We start from the raw sequence: 14,418 nt of genomic DNA on the forward strand, positions 1-14,418 counted from the left end.
ATGTGGGAAGTGCTGAGGGAGAGTGGGCTCCAGAACCCATTCTTAACCATCGTGCTCTCTTGCGGGGAGTTCAGAGCAGGGAGTCATGCCCTCACAGCACGGGCATAGACCCTGAGGTTACCCCAGGGAGGTCCTTCCCTGAGCAGGGGCACCAGGTGGGCTGGTAGAGAGCGCTGGTCCCTCCCACATCATGGTGCAAGATTCTGGAGTCAGACTTCTGAGATTCCAACCATAGCTCCCCCGCTACTGGCTGGGTGACCTTGGACAAGTTCATGCCTTCTACAAGCTGCAGACATGGTAATGATGGCATGGGACATGACAATAATGACAATGGGACTCCGTTGCAGTGTGGCAGGCACTGTGCCTCACATCCTCTCTCTAGGCCCACAGCATCCCTAGGAAGAAGGTGCTCTCATTTTAGAACATAACCAGCCATCTGTGTCGGGGTTTCTCAACGTCTGCACCTTTGACATTTTTGCAGGTTAATTGTTTGTTTTAGGGGCCTGTCCTGTGCGTTTCAGGATATTCAGTAACATCTGTGGTCTTTATCCTCTAGGCGCTCATATCACCCTACCCCCCAGTGTGACAACAAATGCCTCTAAATCTTGCCAAACAAATGTCCCCGAGAGAAGAAGTTATCCCCCATTGAGAATCTGGTTCTCAGTGGAGAACTGGTCTATGTGAAACAGCATGACACCTGATCCATAGAAGCACTAGAATAAGTATTAGCTGTTTGAATACGTTCCTTACGCTAAGTCCATCAATTCTGGTTGCCTTCAGGGCAATGACTACTGCTAGATTAATTGTAGATAGCAATAAGTGGGGTATTCTAAACACATAATCAATTATTATTAATTGCAGTAATGATTTCATGAATTTAATTATCATTGCATTATTAATTACAGTTTGCTGGAACTGAAATATCATGTCATTCACTATCAAGCAGAGTGTAAAGTAGGGTGCATTCATCTGGGTCCCACATGGGGGATTTAGTTACTAAAGTGCCAGCCCAAGTTCCACTTACAAAGTTCTTCCATTTGCTAAGCAATCCTGAGGGCCCCCAAAACAGCTCATAGCATGACTCTGTGGTGCCCAACAAGGGACCCTCTTGTCAATGGTCTATTTCTTGAGAGAACAGAAGCCTTCTGGGACAGAACAGGCCCTCAAGGAAGGTAAGGAGGCCACCTGGGAGAGGTATGAGAGGTGGAGCTGGAAGTCAGAGGATGTGTGTGGGAAGTCCAGCTGTCACTGTGTGTCCATGAGCAGTCACTTCCCTTTCCAGGCCTCCATCTCTCCATCAGAAAAGCAAAGAGGGGCTGGGTGTGGTGGCTCACACTTGTAATTCCAGCACTTTGAGAGGCCAGGGCAAGTGAATTACTTGAGTTCAGAAGTTCGAGACCAGCCTAGGCAACGTGATGAAACCCTGTCTCTACAAAAAATTAGCTGGGTGTGGTGGTGCACACCTGTTGTCCCAGCTACTTGGGAGGCTGAAGTGGGAAGATGGCTTGAGCCCAGGAGGCAGAGGTTGCAATGAGCCATGATTGTGCTACTGCACTTCAGCCTGAGTGACAGAAGACCAGAGACCCTGTCTCAAAAAAATAAAAAGAAAGAAAAAAAGAAAGTAAAAGAAAAGCAAAGAGGTTCAATTTGATCCATGATCTTAGACTTTGGGATTCATGGGAAAAATGGCTCTTTTAAACGGTGGGATCCACATAATGTCAAATTTTATTTTACTAACTGAGGAAGAAGGAAAAAGACAAATGCTACCTTAAGCTACCATTTATATCACTGTTATTTCTGAAAAGAAAGGACATTTTCACACTAAAAAAAGAAAGTAGATAGAACATAATCTAAAAAGGAGAATCCCTCCCATGAAATTGTAGTTGGCCATCTTAAATGCTGACATTTTAAAGGCAGGGTATGTATTACATTTTTAAATGCTAAGATGTTACTGCTTACATTTTAAATGACCATATTATGCTGTACGCATTGTTTTCAAGCTGCAAATTGGTTAACAAGGGAGTCTGGGTTCGAAGAAGCTGTGAACAGGAGTCCCGGAAATGTTCAGCTGGTTCTGAGGCTTCAGGTTGATTGCAGCCATTATCAAAACTCCAGTTTCACGTGGTTCTATTACGCAGAAAAGGGAACAAGTGCTAAATAGGTGTTATCTCAAGGGAGCAGCCCCAGCCTTCAACTGCTTCTCCTGACCTTGCCCTCCCCAGGTCAGAAAGAAAGCTTTGGGTAGGGTCAGAGGGGACCCAGAGATGCTGAGCTCCTCATGGCTGTGGTTCATTCCCGTGTCTTGCCCAGTTTGGACCAGCCCGGCCCAGTCTTGCTTGACTCAGAAATTCACCTGAGATGCATGCCTGGTCCAGGCAAGGTGCATCATAGGCAGGTGCTGATTCCATCACCTCTTCCGTGCTTCTCAAGTCTGCTGTTGCCTGCTCCCTTCATGGTCTCAGACCAGGCTGCTGCGAGTCCGGAAAGGCACGTGCACGAAATGTCACGGAGACAGTCCCAACCTCTCTGCTTACAGCTGTGTGACTTAAGGTAGACTCCTTAAGCTCTCGGGACTCAGTTTCTCCCTCAGAAATAACAACAGCAATAACCAAAATGTATGGAACGCTTACCCTGGGCTAGACATGGGCGTAAGCATTTTGTGTAAACTATCTCATTTAATATCTAGGTGGGTACCAGTATGACTCCTCTTTACGGGATGTGGCAATAAGGCACTAATAATCTAAGTAGCTTACCCAAGGCCACAGCTGGTAGGAAAATGACTTCCTCAAGACTGTACAGCTAGGACAAGGCACAGTGAGGCTTCCAGCTCTTGCCTCTTAACTCCTGGTTCAATCTCTTTGGCTTCCCCAGATGGCTGGATTCTGAACCCAGGTGCTCTGTGTCTGTCCTCTTAACCACTACTGGTGTGGCTTACCCACAGTACAGCAGCTGGTGGCTCTACTGAGAGTCTGAACAATCATTTGACAACCAAAATGTTTCTGTGAATGGGAATAACTGTTCCTTAGGCTGGGCATGGTGGCACACACCTGTAATCCCACATTTGGGAAGCTGAGACAGGAAGATTGCTTGAGTCCAGGAGTTATAGAGCAGCTTGGGCAACATAAGGAGACTCTATCTCTAAAAAATAGAAAATAAAAAACATTAGCCAGGTGTGGTGGTTTACATCATTCCTTCTGCATTCGAACTCGGGGACTAAAAGCTACAGCTTGAGCGTTTGCAACACAGTGCTCCAAAATGGGGGTGCTGGGTAACCCCATGTGTGAATCAGAAGAAGGCTTCTAGACCTTAATATGTAAGAGGGGGAAAAAAGTGAGGCTGCCATTTGGGGAAGCCAGATTCAGCTGTGCAGCTTTGAAAGGTCCCTCATTATCTTATACTCCTTCTTCGAAACCATCTTTGGGTAGCAGATTCTTCTTGACTCCCCTCCCCTTGCCCCCTCTTTTATCATGAAGTCTGGGGCAGGTGTGTTGTTTTTAGGATCTGCGTGAATAGTCAAAGCTGGGCTGGGAGCTGAGCTATCAATAGACAATCCATTTATAAGAGAGTTGGAGGCACAGTCAGATCTTTGGGGAACCTGCATCTTGCTTTCTGACTTACCTGGGATCGTACTGTTCAGCTCAACAAAAGGCAAGTTGAAAGAGCGCTCCCCACTTCATCTCGTTTATGAAAGGAGCAAGGCCCGGCTGTGAAGAGGCCCTGTAGGATTATTCTCTCCAACTTAGAAATTTATCCAATTTTCTCTGTTCTTTATCAGAGTGCAAGGCAAAAGCTTTGCCGGTGTAGACTGAAAGATCGTGGTATAAAAAGCAATCTTACTGACATGGGGTTTCGAAACCTGCTCCTGAGCCTGAGTGATGTCTCCCTTCACCAGTTGGAAGGCACAGTCGAATTTGCACAGGGGCATTAACCAGCAGACAGTAGATCAGAAACGGACCCTCTTTGAGGCCAGCTGTGAGGAGCGCTGTGAATCCTGAAATGAAAGAGAACGAAAAAGGCCGAGAGGCTGATTTCTGGAGTGATATTTTGCGTTACAGCAGAGCTTATGTCTAAATTAGAGAAATGCCATCAACATCGTTTAGATCCAAATTTTAGATTTTCTTAGAGAGGCTTTTTCCACCTTTAAAAAATGCCTAATTTCTATAAAGAGAAGAGAAGAGAAGAGAAGAAGAGAAGCATTCAGGCGACTGTCTCATTGTAGGCAATGGTGGGCAGATCAAGGAATAGTAATGAGATTCAACATTTGGGAAGGTTACCCATCAGACCTACTGTCTTAAAGCACCATTTATTATTTCCTCCCAGGACCGATGCCATAGCCTAACCTTCTGAGCTCTTAAAATGAGGAAAGAAAATAAGGCTTAGCCCATTTTTGGAATGTAAACAAATCATAATGAGTAACAGTAGGAGGAGGTGGTAAACTGAGGCATGAAGAAGTTAAAATGATTTACTCACTATTAGCTGGTGGCATGTAAGTTTGTTTCCATTTTTAAAGTCCTGCTATAATTGACTTCTTTCCCCCCCACTACCATTATCACAAGAACAAAAATCTAACTTAAAGAGTGGCTCTTAGCCCTGAGTACTAGCAGGTGTTTTTATGAGAACAGAGGGGTTGTTATGAACTTTGAGTATCACAGAGAGAAACTGAGTCACATTTTGGTTAAAGTGATTTGCTCCCAGTCATAGGAGGTTGAACCCAGAGTTCAAAGCCTGAACAGTGTGCAGAATGTTTCTATTTAGGCAGGCGGGTAATGGCCTCACTGGCAGAATGAAACAAAATAATCCCAGCTGGTGCTTAGATATGAGCATATATCTCAGCTCTTTCTTTATGCGATCGTCCACATAGGTGGTTACTCTCTGCTTTAAATCCTGCCAGTTCACTGGTGGGACCTTCTTGTATCTCGTATGTGATGCATTAATTAATTCCTGGTAGAATGTACAAATTCAAACAGTTTGACTTGATGACATGCAGAATGTACTCCCAGTGAAGATGTTAAAATGTTGTGATGAAGCATTATTACAAACGCTATTACAAATCAAGGATCTTCTTGAAATGCTGTGGTCATCTTAGGCACTCTCCTGATAAAGCCCACGATTTTCTCCCTGCAGTTGCGCTACAAGTCAGACCTGGTCAGCATGAAGGGCATAGGGTGGCTGGCGCTGAGATCTCCACAGATAGAGAGTGCAAAGAAGGCTGGAGAACTCATCAGCGAGGTACCATCAACCTGTCCCCACCACAAGCGACAAGGGCAAGCTAGCATTTCCTTTTGAAGAAGGAATCTGTTCATGGAGTGGAGATCCCAAAGGGCCTTATGGTCACTAGACTCCCAGTATTTTTGGAGGGCCAGGTGCAACCAAATCCCAAGACAGAGTGAGATTTCCCTCCAAATGAATTCACTGCTGAGGAACTGAAGGCATGATGTATTAGAAAGTTCTCAGTAAATACATTACGTACAATTGTCATCTAAACTGGCCCATTCTTTGTATTGAGAGGAGGAGGAATTTGCCACCCATCTACCGAGTTGACTCTGTTTTCAGAGGTTTTCTGATTTCTGATAGTGTTAAAATTTGCCCAGGAATAGTTACATTAACTGAACTCCTTACCATACTAACAGCCTGGGGATCCCTGCCCTGGAATTCCCTCGAAGGTGACACTGCCTTCTTCAGTTTCTTAATAACAGAATGTATTTGGACAGGGTCCAAGCAGGGCCACATTGATGCTGAATACTGCCCTTTACTGAATTCCTTTATTGTAGGGAGCCATAGTATTTTGCTGCCTCTCTCTTCAAGAGACTAAATACCTAGTATTCAGCTGCCTCTCTCTTCAAGAGAGTAAATACCTGTAAAATGTTCCTTATCACAGAGGCAGCTGAATCTTTTTATACTCTTGATTGTTAGGTACCTGCCAAGAAGAGAGGCTTGTTTTCCAACAGTATGATTGGCATGTTAGGTACTGAGAAGGTGGAGTGAAGCTGCATTCTGAAAAATGCATGATGTTTGACTGTGTTTCATGAGAATCTTTGTCTTTCTCTTATAGACCAAGTACCGTAAAAAACCAGACAGTATCAAGTTCACCACAGTGGTTGACTCCCCAGACCTGGTTCATGCCAAGAACAGCTATATACACTGCAATGAGGTAGGTCCTTTCTTGTCATTCATCCTGGGCATGCAGTGTAGCACTGCTGCTCAGTGGTCCAGGTCTAAGAACACAGGCTCTGGACAGATGGCGGTGCAAACTTCCTTTCTGCTACCTGGATGATCTGAACAGATGGGCGTGCAAACCTTTCTATTGCCTGGATGTTCTTGGGCCAGTTACTGAATCCCTTCTAACCTTGTTTCCTTTATTTAAAGGAGGTTGGGGTTGCGGGGAGGATAATAATAGCAACCATTTTCTAAGATTAAATGAATTAAATGAGGATTAAATAAAGGCACAGAAAGCTTTTAGCAAGTACATGGAACACAGTAAGTTCTCAATAAGTGCTCCTTGTCATGGTTTGATTTGTAATCACAATGATAATAATGCTTGGTGTTATTGATGATCCCTTGCCAAACACTCGATCAGATACATGTTGCTTGTTGATAGATGGCAGTGGAATTAAAAGATTAATATAACCCAGTTAGGGGGGGAAAAAAAAAAGAACAGCTGTATTTAAAGCTTCTTTCTGCTTTTACTCTCTGTATAATTTAGCCCTATTTCCTCATTCCTGTCTTTATGTCAAGGAATAGGAGGTTAATGTTTTTCCCCTGAAATTGTTAAGGGATTCAGTTCTACATGCAAAGTGACAGCTGCTCCATTTCACAGATAGCCCGACTGCTGTACTGACCGGTTCATATTTGTAAAGCCTGAGTTAAATTTGGGAATTGATCAGAATATTACAGTTTCACCTCTAAAAATACATAAGACTCAAACACTTCCTGAAATTGTTTGTAATTCTTAAATCACTGCTTTAAAAATAAAAACCAGATAAATCTTGGAGTTTTAAAATTGTGCCTTCCTGTGATCCAGGTGGGCTATGAAAATACTAATTTCTTTAACATATATTAAGATGTTTTATAACAAAGAGAAATGACTAACTATGCATATTATAATTATTACCATTAATGTTAAACAACAAAGGCATTTGAGACTGTACCTTTTTTTTTTTTTTGAGACAGTCTCGCCCTGTCACCCAGGCTGAGGTGCAGTGACACGATCGTGGCTCACTGCAACCTCCACCTCCTGGATTCAAGCGATTCTTCTGCCTCAGCCTCCCGCATAGCCGGAACCACAGGCACCTGCCACCACGCTCGGCTAATTTTTGTAGTTTTTAGTAGAGACGGGGTTTCACCATGTTGGCCATGCTGATCTTAAACTCCTGACCTCATGATCCACCCACCTCAGCCTCTCAAAGTGCTGGGATTATAGGCGTGAGCCACCACGCCCGCCCGAGGCTGTATCTTGTTACTAGTAAAAAGCATGTCCAATGCTCAATTGCAAAGATTCCCTGAAATATCTGCATATCTTCTATTGTGTAAAACACCCAGGTATGGCCAATCGTGGTGTTGGTTTGTGGCCCATTTGGAGCAGATCTTGATGAAGATTTTTAACAGTCTATTTAAAACCAGCTGCCCCATCTGACCCTGGCTATAAAGGCATCCTCCATCAAATTGTGGGTTCTGGAGGGACACTGTCCACGGGCAGGACTGGGTTCTGTTCTATGCGGTGGGCACTCAGGTGGAGGGGCAGGAAAAGGAGTCAGTTGCTTTTCCCCTGTGGTTTCAGCCCACACAGTTCTCCATTTACCATGAGCCCATCTTATCCACAGCGCATGTATAGATCCGGAGATGCAGAATCCCTGCACAGATACACCCTGATCCCCGACCACCCCGATTTCACCCGAGCCCGCCTCAATGCGCTGCATCTGAGTGATGTAAGTGAACTGGTGGTTCATGGAGTGTGTGCCTACTTTTGTAAAATTATCTGTACCCAATGTGGATCTTGTTTTGTTTTGTTTTTTAAAGTTCTAGGAGGGAGGACTTGGAACAGAAAGGACACTGAACTGAGAAACTGTTTGCGTGACTTTCAGTCACTTTCCTCAGTGGTCTTCATTTTTTTTTTTTTTAATCTGCAAAATGGTAACGGGGCTGAGCTAAACTGAGGTTCTTTCCAGCTCTAAAATTCTGACTTGGGCATGGCTCCAAAGACCGCGGTGATGTGCTGGGTAACCATGAGGGGAGTGGTCCCCTGGTCCTAGCGGGTGTAGACACCTGCTCTTCCTGTTTCCTGGACCCCTCTCTGTAGCCATTCAGAGTAGTGTCACTGGAGATGGAGTGGCTCTGTCTCACTCCGCAGTTTGGAAAGATGCTGCAATGGTAGCCCATCCCATCCGAATGCAGCTCGCTCCTTTGTGCATGGGACTGTGGCCTCCAACGCTTTCGTTTCCCTTGGACATGTGCCCTTTGCGTGCATAACCAAGCTACTGTTTCCTAAACCCAGGCTTGTTGTTAGCAGGGGTTGGAAGCCCCTGGTTGTAATAGAATAGGCGGCCGCTTGGCCAGCAAAGCTATGATCCTTGGATAACAGGTAGAGAGACGGCGGAATCAAAAGACACTGTCAGATCAGAATAACACAGGCTGAGTGTGTTGGCCTGGGGCAGCGTGGGGCCTCCCAGAGTCCGGCCATTCTTCCCTCCCTGGCCTGGCCATTGTGTCCTGGGGCTCCGTGCAGATCAACAGCTGCTACCGTTCACCCCAGAGGTGGCTGCCTCGCAGGGGTTGGCAAGAGGCGCCTTCTAGTTAGCGTGTGTATTAGTTTGTTGCGTTTGTAAAGCCCTGTGGGATCCCATGCAGTGAATGCGATGGTGCTTTGTAAATATGAGTTATTATGACCATTTGATGCTTTTGAAGGATGTGCAAGGGATAATTTTAGAACAGCAGCTCTGGTGGGCTGACCTCCATCTGGGGAAGCAGGACCTCCCCCTCAGCAGAGCCTGCACAAAACATCCATCTCATTAATGCTTCAAGGATGGGGGAAGGCAAGGCCTCCATTTGAGGAACTATTGGAGACCCATCGCTGTAGAAAGTGGGATAAAGCTGCCAGTGCATTTGGGGCCCGGCTTCAGGAGGAGAGTCACCCCAGGCTGGTGATAGAAGCATCTTCCCTCTCACAAGGGACACCGGTCTGCAGAGTCCTGGAGCTGAAATTAGCCACCAGGGTATGCGGATATGGATAACTCATGAACCTCTTTTGAAAGAGCACTTCTTCGGGGGCGTGTAGAATACGCACAATTGGATCAAGTGCTCTGTAAGGAAGATGTGGAGGGAAAGTGACCTTCCTGGGCAAAGAAAGCCATTGAGATGTGTAAGGCAGCCGAAATAACTAAAAATCAAATGACTCTAATGTGTGAGGATGAGGACAAAACTGTGCCCACTGTGATAAAGAAGAGGAACGCCCAGGGTTCCAAATCAAAGCGCCTACGGAATCTAAAGACTCCCAGTGGCAAGGCAAAAACCTCAACAGAATAAAAAACTCAGGGAGGAAGTGATCACAACCAAGCAAATAGTACACAGGGAGAAGTCACCCAGAGAAAGGGGGCCCACACACTCGGGAGACCCCCGATCTGGGCCATGCTTTCTAGTTGACCCTGAGTTACAGAGACTCAGAAGCTGGGGTGCATTGGACACCAAAGTGGGGTGACATTGGAGTTTGATGTTGCATCAAGTTTGCTATCAATAACCAGCCCAGATCTGGTGTGGGAGTTCTCATTAGGAAGGCATGGTGTGCCCCTTGGAGAGAGTGATCAGAGTTTTGACTCTATTTGCTACTCTAACCTTTGTGGGGCCACCCAAACAGAAAGCAGAATGCTACAGAGGATCATCAGTCTGTCATAATCTGAACATTCCTACATGTCTTTCAGTCCTAACTGCTAAACTCAATGGTGAGCCAATAAATCTAATCATTTTGGCTCTGTGATTCATCAGTTAGGTGATTATCCCAGGAATGAATGGTTCTGCATTTCCAGGGCCTAGAACACAGTAGACATTTGGCTCAGAGTTAATGGCATCGAGTGTTGAAGTCAGAGGCGAGGATGGAGGTGAAGGTGGTATGATCTACAGTACAGAGAAATGATGAGATCCGCCATGCTTGGCCCAAGCACTTTGTGGTCCTCTCTAGTTCCAGGCCCAGTTGTGGGATGGGGTGGGCCACTTTGCTTTTCATCTGCCACTCCTCCTTTGCTTAATCCCCCCAATCTCCCGTAGAACAGAGCACCAGCCTTGACCTCCATTTCCAGGAGACAAAAGGACGGTTCTTAAGGGCCCCCTGACCTGCTGTAGCTCGTGGAACGAGTGAGCAACCGACACGGTCTGGGGCTGTCACTTTGTCGTCTGTTGGTGATGCGCCTCTCCTGCTGTCTCCCTTCTCTGTGGCTGAATAAAGAACAGCCCTCCACTGGGATCTCCAGATGCCTCCTTTTATAGAGCCATTCCCTTATCTTGAAAAAAAAAAAATATTAGCTACATGAAGGCACAGAAGATTTTGATGCCTCTATCGGTGATGTGGGTCTACCTGAGGACTAAGAGGATATGATTACAGACTCCCAGAGGGTGTGTGAGAACAACTTGAAAAGGGAAAAAATGAAAGAGGAAGATATGAAACACATGGGTCAGGTGCTCGGTCAGGTTCTTGACAATAAATTTAATTCAGGTGAAGGCTCTTCCCTTCGTGCAGGCACCAGGGGTGTATATGAGATGCAGCATGCCTCATAGTGATGGTGCAGGGCATGGCATCAAAGCCAGGCTGAGGCCCCTCCGGATGTCAGTGGAGCTAACGAACACATGAGTGCCAAGGCCCAAGGAACAGCACTTTCAGCATGTGGGAAGAAACTGGATTCTGGAAGCTTGAATTCAGCTTCCAGAATTCAAGAAGCTGCAAACCTGAAGCACTGAAAGTGAATGCAAAGACCGGAAGGAGTGGGTTGGGGGTTTCTTATACCAAGGGGATGTTGCAAATGAGCCATACTTGAAGATCACAAGCCCCACAAGAGCAGGGCCTAATGGGCTGGTTGGGGACTTAGAGCTGAAGCCTTTTACGACCAACCTCACCAATCCCAGCGCTAGGGAGTCCCCAAGGTGGACATGGGCCTATAGGCTCTGCCGTTCTGGGAGCCAACAAAGGTTAGGAACCATTTCTGCTGAGTACCAGCAACATGGAAGACAGTGCAGTGCCTGCTTACTCATGCTTTTGTTTTTCCAATCTAGAAAGTCTACAGAAACTCCTGGGAGCAGACCCGGGCTGGCAGTTACGACTTCAGGCTGGATGCCATCCCCTTCCAGACTGCCCGGGCATCCAGGGAGATCGCCAGTGATGTAAGACCCCATGTTCTCTCCCATAGTCACTGATGGGTTTTTCTCTGGTTTTCCCAGTTCTGTTGAAAGGCAAACCACCAGGACCTGTCAAGATTATCTCTCTGCACCAAAACTGAACACGTACTGTATTTTAAATGAAAGAAAAAAACATGGGCTTTACTTTCTAGCATCTTAGGCAGAAATTGTGGTCGAGGAGGGCTGTATTCCCATTCTCTCTCTTTTTAGAGAGGCACTCTTAAAAGATGATGGCTGAGTACCAAGAGGTCCATGAATATGTGCTTGGGTTGTTGATTTGCAATAAAAGGACTTCTTTTAGCTGAAGCTCAGTGGCAGAATAGAAAGAGATAGGGCTTTTGCCCTAGATGGACATGTTCAAATCCTGGTTCAGTCACTTAGGAATTGGCTGTTTGTCTTGGGCAAGTTGCTCAAATTCTCTGAACTTAATTTTCTACATCTATGAAATAAGGATCTTATCTCCTGGATTAATGTAGGGATGAAAACAAAATCATATATGGTGTCAGGAACATAGCAGGTATTCTGAAAGAGAGGGCACCATTGACTAGGCAAGTGTCCACAGTGCTAGATGGAGGCTCACCTGGGAACAGTTTCCTGCCGATCCACAATTTGATAAGTACAGAAATTAAGAGCATGTGATTTTTGAAATTTTTTTTTTAGCAATTAGGACATTGTAGCATCCAAGCGTGTGATCACTGGACTCATCTCATTGAACAGGGTGAAGGCCAGGTTGATTGTTACCAAATACAAGTGGTATTACTACATACTAGCCACATGGAATAGGACCATACATGGGTCTTTAATGCATTGGAAATGTAAAAAGCAAATCAAATTGGGACTGAGTCTTCACTGTAGATGGTTTGAGGAGCACCGGACTAGGTCCCTGAAAGCTGGAAAGAATCAAAGGCAGACTGGCCTATGTGAGAATGGGCACATTTCTCTTCCTGTTGAGTATCAATGATAATAGTGACAATACCAGTAGCCACCACTCAGTGGGCCAGAGCTCGTGCCAGACATGAAGCTCAGTCCCTGTCTGATTGAATCCTCTTAGCGTCCTATGGGGTGGAGATCATTCTCCAATTTTATCAGATGGGGAAACTGAGGCTCACAGAGAAACTCAGTAACTGGCCCATGGCCACACAGATAGGTCTACCTGGATCCAAAGCCTGTGCCTTTAACCTACTCTTGAGCCGCCTGCTGAGAATGCCTTGGGATGGCCCCATATGTGAGGCTGGCCCTGGGGGAGGTAGGCACCCATGACCTGCCTCTGCTCCTCTGACTTGCAGTTCCGGTACAAAGAGGCTTTCCTGCGGGACCGAGGCCTGCAGATCGGGTACCGCAGCGTCGACGATGACCCAAGGATGAAGCATTTCCTCAATGTTGGCAGGCTCCAGAGTGACAATGAGTACAAGAAGGACTTTGCCAAGAGTCGGTCCCAGTTTCACAGCCGCACAGACCAGCCCGGCCTCCTTCAGGCCAAGAGGAGCCAGCAGCTGGCCAGCGACGTGCACTACAGGCAGCCCCTGCCCCAGCCCACCTGTGACCCGGAGCAGCTGGGCCTCAGGCACGCTCAGAAGGCCCACCAGCTGCAGAGTGATGTGAGCCACCTCCACCCACTCCCCTGAGGCCCTTCCTCTGGTACCTCTTCCTAAGAGATGGCCATAATGCCATGTTCCATGTTAGCTTCTGGGGGAGCTGGGCTGAGAGAGAATCCAAGACACTTAACGCTTTAGTGCCAGAAAGAATAACAAGAGTAACTACCACTTCTTGAGTGTCTTCTGTGGGCCAGGCTCTGTGTCAAATGCTTTCCAAGCCTCGTGCCATTGGCACTCATGCCAACCCCAGGACTGCCTCATTTTACAGATGAGGAACCTGAGGCTCAGAGAGGTTCAGTGACTTACTCAAGATCCCATAACAAATAAGTGGCAGACCTGGGATATCAACCTCTTTTTGTGTGCTGTGAGGGCCCAAGCTCTTGATGGCTATGCTGAACTGTTTCCAAGGGATCTTAGTAGCTATTAACCCAGCATTTGCACTTTCCCTGGGAAGAAACTGAAGCCCAGAGAAGGGAAGTGGCCTCCCTAAGGCCACAGAGTGTGTGGAGCAGGTGTCACTGCCCCACCCACTCCCAGTTGCAACTTTTGTCACTTGAATGGGAAGATGCAAGAGACAGCAACATGCCGGCTGGACTCGCAGCGCACTGGGGCCCCTGTGCCAGGGAGATGCTGCTTATGATAAATTTGTTCCCCTTGTTCTGGCTTTACTGATGACAGACAACATAGTCTCATTGTGGCTGCCTTTTGAATCTTCTTCACTTAATGGTCAAACCACTCCAAACCCTGCTGACATATTCCTCTTGCTTCCCTCTTACCCTCAAGGTCAAGTATAAATCAGACTTGAACCTGACCAGAGGTGTTGGCTGGACCCCTCCTGGCTCCTACAAAGTGGAAATGGCTCGGCGGGCTGCGGAACTGGCCAACGCAAGGGGCCTGGGTCTCCAGGGAGCTTACGTGAGTAGCAAGCTGCAAAGCCACCCTGGCTTGCAAGGCCATGGGGAAAGACACACTCATTGTTTCTTTTCAAAGTTTATTTTTGGCCAAAGGTCAGCTAGCTCTAAAGAAGTGTGAAATGCAGCTCAAACAAGGCGCCTAATTTCATGGGTCTGAGATGACCAGGCAGATGACACGAAGGTTAAACTTCCTGCAGGGCTTTCTCTGAAGTCACAGCCATTAGTTCTGCAGAGGCAAACCTACCCGGGCTACATCAATCCCGGGCCAGGGCAGCCCAGGCTGTGCTGACTGCTTGCTCGTTACATTCGCAGAAAGGGTCAGGGACTCGCTGGATACGACAGTCTGCATTTTGAACCCTACTTTTTCAGAAGAAAGACGCCAGGTCTAAATGAGAGATTGGCTTTGCTTCTTTCTCATTCTTGCCTTGAGGGCCCTTTTTCTCGGGGAGCGTAGAAGAGGGGAAAAGGAAGGGGAGGGTGAGCCTGTGAAATGCTCCTGGGGCTTCTTAGCATGCCCTGTGGGAACCGCGGCC

At 46.7% G+C, this 14,418-nt stretch overlaps 1 protein-coding gene across 2 annotated transcripts in view; it reads left to right on the top strand.

The window, feature by feature from the left end:
- Positions 1–14,418, top strand: part of NRAP (nebulin related anchoring protein) — a 76,443-nt gene that overhangs the window by 61,710 nt on the left and 315 nt on the right. For both annotated transcript variants that reach the window (XM_017892500.1, XM_017892501.1), the window contains 6 exons: positions 5,125–5,229; positions 6,053–6,151; positions 7,821–7,925; positions 11,254–11,361; positions 12,663–12,974; positions 13,755–13,886. In XM_017892500.1, the coding sequence (XP_017747989.1) occupies positions 5,125–5,229; positions 6,053–6,151; positions 7,821–7,925; positions 11,254–11,361; positions 12,663–12,974; positions 13,755–13,886 (861 nt within the window). The remainder of the gene's footprint in view (positions 1–5,124; positions 5,230–6,052; positions 6,152–7,820; positions 7,926–11,253; positions 11,362–12,662; positions 12,975–13,754; positions 13,887–14,418) is intronic.

Source organism: Rhinopithecus bieti, unplaced genomic scaffold (assembly GCF_001698545.2).
Source record: "Rhinopithecus bieti isolate Rb0 unplaced genomic scaffold, ASM169854v2 scaffold_21201, whole genome shotgun sequence".
Classification (NCBI taxonomy): Eukaryota; Metazoa; Chordata; class Mammalia; order Primates; family Cercopithecidae; genus Rhinopithecus; species Rhinopithecus bieti.